General features: G+C 40.8%; 1 protein-coding gene across 1 annotated transcript; it reads left to right on the top strand.

Moving 5' to 3' along the window:
* Nucleotides 1-211: 211 nt before the first annotated feature.
* Nucleotides 212-845, top strand: LOC119660010 (lipopolysaccharide-induced tumor necrosis factor-alpha factor-like). Its single transcript, XM_038068389.1, has 3 exons — nucleotides 212-372; nucleotides 427-565; nucleotides 627-845. The coding sequence occupies exons 1-3, from the start codon at nucleotides 345-347 to the stop codon at nucleotides 727-729; spliced, it is 270 nt and encodes an 89-aa protein (XP_037924317.1). The 5' UTR covers nucleotides 212-344; the 3' UTR covers nucleotides 730-845.
* The last annotated feature ends 7,245 nt before the right edge of the window (nucleotides 846-8,090 follow it).

Below are 8,090 nucleotides of genomic sequence, written 5' to 3'. Positions count from 1 at the left end.
AGCCAAGAACGGATCAAAAAAGCCTTCCACTAGAGCACAGGAACCTGGAAAATAGACTTAGGAAACATTTTTTTGAAACAGAAGGTCTTAAATCTGCATCCGTTGATGCTGGACTTAATATTTCCTTTCCTGGCAAGGGAGATCTTCCTCTTTCTACCCCCTTAGCGGGCCTGCTCAAATTTGATTTTTGTGGTTGGACAAAATAAAAAAAATATTAAAATCACATCACCTTATTTCTAAATTTCAATCAATCTATCAAAGTTGGAAATACTTGCCCAAATCATAGATCATTGTTGTGAAAATTTTCAAAATCTACTTTATTGACTGCTCACAAATTATCCACGATGGTTTGCTCAGGAAAGGAGAGATCAGGTCATTGAACAGGATAAATGGTTAATACGTAGTAACTCATACTTCGAATTGTAGAATTCACAAAGAGTATAGGTTGCGGTCCGTTCGCGATCCGAACTAAGTGCCCAAATTGCCATAAGGAGGTGGTATCTGAGCCAGTTTACAGAGCAACAACGAATACCCATATAATAGCGATTTTGTTATGCATTTTCGTGTAAGAATTGTAAACAGTTAATACATCAAGTTGTTCGATGAGATGTTACCTTTGCTTTCAGCTTGTGGCCTTTTTGCTGTCTACCTTACTTCACGCCATGCTGCCAATCGATTGACCATTTCTGCCCATATTGCGGTGTTTATATTGGGACCTTCTCGGATTAGTTCCTTCAGAATATTTTCAAATTCTATATTATGTTATTGCTCTGATTTATCTAGACGAAGAAATGTAAATGCATTTTATACTAGCTTAAAAAATATGAGCACAGAAATGCTGCTAATCTTTTCTTTAGCTTTTGTGCCGTTCACAATCGGGGTCGGTTTGTCGTGATCCGTTGCGCTATTTTGTTCTATCAAAGGCTTGATTTTGATCCAGTGAAGAGGGTTTCAAATCTCCACCTAGCGTATTAAGCCGCCGCTGCTTCGGTCGGCCACTTGGTCATTTACCATCGACTTCGATGTTCAGAGAAATCTGGGATAGTCAATTTTTGTTAGCACGAATTACATGACCATAACATCGAGGGCGGCTCTCTCTCAATTTGTTCACGATCGGTTCAACCCCATATCGACGCAGATATTCCCATTTGGATGTGACCAAGACATATCACCCCACTAGTTCAAAGTAACATCTTCGTTTCCATTACCGCAAAAAGCTGTTCATAGTCTTTTATAGTCGGCTAACACTCAGAATCTGAGAGGGTGACGGGGCAGACGACATTGTGGTAAATTCTAGATTTGAGACGTTCGTTGACATATCGACCACAAAGAACACAAGTTGTAGAACGCCACTTCATTCAGGTTGCGCTAATGCGAGAAGCAACTTCATAACACAGTTTTCCATTGGTTGATAGTATTGACCCAAGATATTTAAATCGCCCAGTTCTGAGTAAGGCACTGACAGTGATATTGCTTGTTTCATGGGGATAAGTCTTTTGTTTTATTCAGATTTAATCTGAGATCGTGGTGCATGAGGCGATCATTTTATTTTTGGGCAAGTTGCTCGAGATCATTTTTGCTATTCTGCTGGACTAACTTTGTTTTTCTATATTTGAACTGTGGTACTTTCTTGCTAGTGAGATGGTGTTCTACCTTCCTATCTGATTGCAGAATTCAATATTGCTTTCCCCGCTTTCATTCGTTCTGCTTCCTTGACTTCAATTGCGCTGACAGGTGTAGTTGCTCCAAATGTTTGCGTTGGTATCGCCTTTGAAAAGTCGATGCTTAGGAGTCAGTGACGGTGTTAAAATGTCAGTGTCTTATGAGAATATAGTCAATTTGTGTTTTACTGATCCCGCTATAAGTAAGTACAAGGTCATGAGTGCCCATAAAATCGACTATACGCTCGCACAGTCATTACACGCTAGAACTCCTTTTCCTCCCAAGGCACCTGCTGCCGTCTGCCTTTTAAGTTCGCCCGCAATGATGATATAGACATCAACAAGGACGCTACAGGTCTTTGCGTCGAGAAGTTACCAGAAGGTATTTTTCTAGGCATCAGGTTGACCTATCTGTGGTGCGTACGCGGTGGTGAGCTTCATGAGCCAGTCATCAAATCGTTCGACTTCTTTGATGGCATCACAGAAACCCAATGAGATGACAATACTAATACCGTATTGAGTGTGTAGGCTACCTAAACACAGAAGTTTATAGCTATTTTTCCGCGTTCGCATTCTATGTAGCAGATTTTCGCACCAGACTATTGGGTTTCTTGTAGAGCGCAGATATCAATGCGCCTTTTTAGAAAGGCTCTTCCGAGTTTCTTGGTTTTTCCAGTGAGGGTGTCAATATTGCAGACGTTGGTTTTGCTCGGACGTTCATGCGACCAGAAGCCTTGCCCATTTCTTGACATAACCGGGGCCCGTCCTGCTCTCCGAGGGGCATACAAAGTGTTTTTCTTTTAATGTGCCCGTGTGGGATATCAAATGAAAGGCCTTCCATAAGTGGATTTTAGTTTCGACGTAGATTGTAGTTCTTTTTGAGGTTTTTGTGAAACAAGGTTTTAAAATCTTTTCAATGTCCGTCTGCTTGCCTACCATACCCAATTTACTTGGAAATGACTGAATCCCTACTCTCACAAATCATCCACGAGATCGAATCACGGTGGTGGGATTTGGGTCAAAGACGAAACAGGCGAAGCAGCATATTGACTTGCGGAGAACAAGCCTTCCAGAAAATAATGGAGCATCCAGAGAAAGGCTTCATCAGAACGAAGAAGGCCACATCCACAGTTGCTATGCTCCACCTAGCGCTATACTTGCCAAGTGTGAGCAGATGCTAAGAGCTCTGGTTTTGAATGCAAGAAGACGTTGGCGCATAATCATCAACCTCGCAACAACCGGTATCCGGTCTAGGCTTGCCTTAGTAAGGAGCTTCAGACACCTCGGTTTTGCGCCGAGGTCCACCAATTCGATATCCCTAAGACTGTTTCTGTCCTCCGCCATCGCTCCATCTCAGGCAGGCTCATCCTAAACAAATATGGTCTAACACCGCATATTGATTTGTAGCATATATAATGTATAACATATATATATATACGCACATACTTATTTAAATTTATAGCACGTATACATACTATATGTATATTTTTTCTTTTTTTTTGTGCGTACACGGAGGTGGAAAATCTTAGAAAGACACGTCCGACGCAGCTCCGCCGCCCGAACGGCGAAATACAGCGGGCGCGTGTGGGATTCACACCCACTAAAAAGCACCCCCGGTCTCTCCAGCCCCAGCCCCGCGGGACCACCATTGAGGTATTACTTCGCGGGGTAGGTTTGCTCTTGGGCACTCAACCTTCTCCTATTTGCAGCTTTCCTCCTTCTTTGTTCCTTCAGCAACTCCTCCTGCATTTGGATGATTACGGAGCCAACCGAAAGCCGCTTCTCCTCGGACTCCAGCATCTCAGTAACCCTCAAAGCCATCCGCCGGTAAACCGAGTTCACCTGCTTCCGTCTCTGAGAGCTTGCAAGCGCCTCTGCCCACACAGGCGACGAGTAGAGCAGGATAGAGCGCACCACTCCGGCTAGCACCAACCTCCGGCAATGTTTCGGTCCACCAATATTTGGCAACATTTTTGCAAGTGCCGTGGTGGCACTGGCTGCCTTTTGGCATGCATACTCTAGGTGTTCCCTAAAACTCAATTTAGTGTCAAATACTATATGTATATATATAAGTACAAAAGTTCAATGGCACTGGTACTAACGTAAATATAAATCTATCTGGAACACTACTCGCAACTACCAGAACTTGGTTGGGAGATCCTTAGGGGAGGAAGTTGGGGTGAGGCCGTTAACCCATGAGATTTGACATTTGATGTAAAGACCTGTATTGATAGTCAACGTCATACGCTCCACACTCTGGGTTTAATATTATTACCAAATGGGAAGAATTTAACCTGCAACAGATAAAAACAAGTCGGGAAACCGGAAGCATGACGCTTCAGGTATAAAAGGTTTTGTGTTTCCCTATGTGAGGAGCATAACGTAGTTCTCCATTGGCTTATAGCATTGACCCGAGATATTGAAATCGCTCAGTTCTGGGCAGGTTACTGCCATTGCCAGAACTGAGCGATTTAAATATCTCGAAGGGCAGGTTACTGCCATTGCCAGAACTCAGCGATATAAATATATCGAGTCAATGCTATCTGCCAATGGAGAACTGCGTATTGAAATTGTTTCACGCATTAATGCAACCTGGATGAAGTGGCATTCCCCAACTGGTGTTCTTTGTGATCGACGTATCAGCGCACGTCCCAAATCTAAAATTTACTGCAATGTCGTCCGTCTGCCGCTCTCTATAGTTCTGAGTGTTGGCCGACTATAAAGGACAATGCACGGCGTCTTGCGGTAATGGGGGTGAAGATGTTGCATTGCACTGGTGGCGTGACACGTTTTGATTACGTCTGAAATGAGAATATCCGCGATTGATATGGGTTTGCATCGATCGTGGAAAAACTGCAAGAGAGGCGTTTTCGATGGTGTGGTCACGTAATTCACGCTAGCGAGAATTCAGCAATCAGTATTGGTCAGAACATCGAAAGCAATGGTAAGCAACCAAAAAGCCGGCCAAAAAAAATGGTGGCTTGATACGCTGGATGGGGATTTAAAGGTCTCGCGATTACATCCTGGTCAGGCATTTGATAAAATAAAATGACGAAACCGATCACCACGAGCCGACTCCGCTTGTGAACTGAAGGCCGAAGAAAAAGAAAAAATTGTGAGGAGCGACGAGTGCACGACAGCTCCGTGTAATATAGTTAAAAATTCCATTGCCCTCTATTTTCTAGAAAGCGATTTAAATTAATCTTTTGATGGAAAGCCCTGTGTTGATAATGGTCAACTTCATACGCTTCACGCTCTCAGTTTAATATTATTAGCAAATGCCAACAATTTAACTAACATCAAATATAAACAAGTCGGAAAACTGGAAGCTGGACGCTTCAGGTACGAAAGGTTTTGTGTATTTCTTAGTACGTAGCACATAATATATCCATACATTATGTGAGAGTATCCACTTTCGGGTGATATTGACATTCATAGTCTTCAATTTTCAAAGAAGCAACAAATTTGACGTATTATAACTTTGTTACTAATAGTGCGATTTCCACCAAACTTGGTAAGATCATGCTCTATATTATAGCCTATACCACTGCAAAATTGGTACTAGGATGAACTTGAGGGGGGGTTTCTAACCAATTAAAAAAAATTGTAATAATATACTATTATTAACTTTATTTAAACAGATATCGGCATGGAAGGTGTTTCGGAGCCCAGGCGCCATATAGTGGCAGCCTCCAGATTTTTTTCAAATTTTTCGGTTAAGTAGTTTCTGAGAATGGCCCCCTTAAAGAAGTGATCACTTTCAACCCCCCGCACTCCCCACCCTTCGAACGAATGTCAAAACTAAGATCGGCTTTGAAAAGTACTAATCGAGACCTTTAATTTGATACCCCACATGACTACATTTGAGGAAAAAAAATTGTACACCCCCCTTTTGCATGTATGGGGACCCCCCTTAAATTCGACGTAAAAGGATGTAATTCACTGTATGCGTGAGCGTTCACAGTTCCCACCTTTCTACCAAATTTGGTGTCAATCGTTATAACCGTCTCCGAGAAAAATGCGTGTGACGGACAGACGAACAGACAGACAGACAGACAGACAGTAAACCGATTTTAATAAGGTTTTGTGTTTACACAAAACCTTAAAAAGGGCTAGGGAGAATTAGATTCTTCTTGAATGGAATTTTAATATTTCACTCGAATTTCAATTATTCTCGTTAATTATGACGTCATCATCTTATTTGTATGGCTTAGGCTGCTGTTAATTAGCACGAAATTCATAAGTTTGAACTTCTATCATATAACTTTGACACTAATAGTTGGATTTTCATGGCATTCTTGGGATGTGTATGCACGAGACTGTCCTCTATGCCGGTGCAAAATTTGGTACACCTAGGATGAACTTAAGGGGAGCTTTTTAGTCAATTTCTAAAAGTTGATAATATACTATTAGTAAATTTATTTGAGCAGATACCGGAATGGGACATCTCTCGAAGATTAGATTTCCCATAAGTGTTTTACACAAAACCTTAAAAAGGGCTACAGATAAATAGATTCTTCATAAATGCGACTTTAATATTCCACTCGAATGTCAATTATTCCAGGTAATTATGACGTCAGCATCTGATTTCCATGGCTTTGGAAGCGGTAAATTCGCGCGAAATTGCTAAGTTTGAACTGCTATAAGTTTGGCGTGAATTGCCAGATTTCCACGAAATTTAGCGCGTATACACGAAATATTGTCCTCTATGCTGGTACAAAATTCTGAAGTCCTAGGATGAATTTAAGGGGGTTTTTCAGTAAATTTCTAAAAAGTAGTAATATACTGTTAGTAAGTTTATTTGAGCAGATACCGGGATGGGACATATTTTGAGGCCTAGATTTCATCTAGGCGCACCACCCTGATTTTTTTTGGATTTTAAGGTTGGTTAGTTTCCGAAAATGAGCCCTGTCTCACTTCAAGTGCGTACATTTTGACTCCTTACTCACGCACTTTGCAATTTATGCCAAAACTAATATCAGTTTCGGAAAGTACCAATCGAGACCTTTCATTTGACACCTTACACAACTATATTCGGTGAACAAAATTTTTGAATCCCCCCTTTGCATGTATGAGGAGCCCTCCTTTAAACTCCACCTAAATTTATGCCACTCACTGTATGCGTGGGATTTCATAGCTTCCATCTGTCCACCAAATTTCGATCGGATCGGTTTAGCCGTTTTGGAGAAAAATGCGTGTGACAGACAGACAGACAGACAGACATTGAATCGATTTTAATAAGGTTTTGTTTTACACAAAACCTCAAAAAGGGGTGGGGAGTAGATTCTTCATGAATGGAATTTTAATATTTCATTCGAATGTCAATTATTCTCGTTAATTATGACGTTACCATCTTATCTGTATGGCTTTAGAAGCAGTAAATTCGCGCGAAATAGCTAAGTTTGAACTGCTATAACTTTGGCGTTAATGGCCAGATTTCCATAAAATTTGGCATGTGTATGCTGTAGGTTGGTGCGAAATTTGGTAGTCCCAGGATGAATTTAAGGGGAGTTTTCTAGCAAATTTCTAAATGTTGGCAATATATTATTCGTAAGTTTATTCGAGCAGGTATGGCAATGGCACATATTTTGAGGTCTAAATTTCATCCAAGCACACTACCCTGGTTTTTTTCGGATTTTTGGGTTGGGTAGTTTCCGAAAATGAGATCTCATGTCGTGAGCGCGAGCTTCCGGTATTCCGACTTGTTTAATGTTTGTTTATTAACATTGCTTGTCCTTGAACGATCACTTGTTTTCATTTTCGCTCAAAAGATTGAGTTTTTGGGAAAAACCTTCCCGAATGCGGAAAAAATAAAAAAATTATAAAAATAATCGTTCAAGGACACGGAATACCTCTATAATAATGAAATCTTTTGGGTTTTATGATTTCTGTTGACCTATTGTACTTTCATCGTTATCACTGCAAGCCTCTTAAAAAAGGGTTTTCGGAAACTGCCAAAACACCGCCAATTATTTTTATTTTTTCTTGAAAAAAAAACTGTACTATCAGAAAATTATAACTTTAATGTAATAAAAGAATCGCTACACACCTTAAAAAAATTTCAAAAATTCTTTATTTTTTTGGAAATGAAAACTGTAGACGGAGAAAGATGAAGGCGAGAGACTCGTGCCTAAAAACGGGACAAATTGTAGCAACTGGTCCTTCCTTACGAAGTTACGAAGCCACAAAAAGAGCCTCGGACTGGATGAACGATTTGCGCAAGTCGAAAGGGAGCTGCCAAGCATCTAGCCGATCACTTTTCCGATGTAATAGCACTACAAGAGATGCGCTAGACAAGGACTGGTTTCCTGGAGAAGAACCACAACACCATATATTACAGAGGTCATCATAATAAGTTCATCATAGTAAGTTTCTTAGTGAGCCAAAAAATAAAATAAGCTGTTATCGGCTTTCCATATTTAATGGAAA

Source organism: Hermetia illucens, chromosome 6 (genome assembly GCF_905115235.1).
Source record: "Hermetia illucens chromosome 6, iHerIll2.2.curated.20191125, whole genome shotgun sequence".
In the NCBI taxonomy this organism is placed as follows: domain Eukaryota; kingdom Metazoa; phylum Arthropoda; class Insecta; order Diptera; family Stratiomyidae; genus Hermetia; species Hermetia illucens.
Note: the sequence above shows the minus strand (reverse complement) of the source record. Positions and strands in the feature narration are given on the sequence as shown.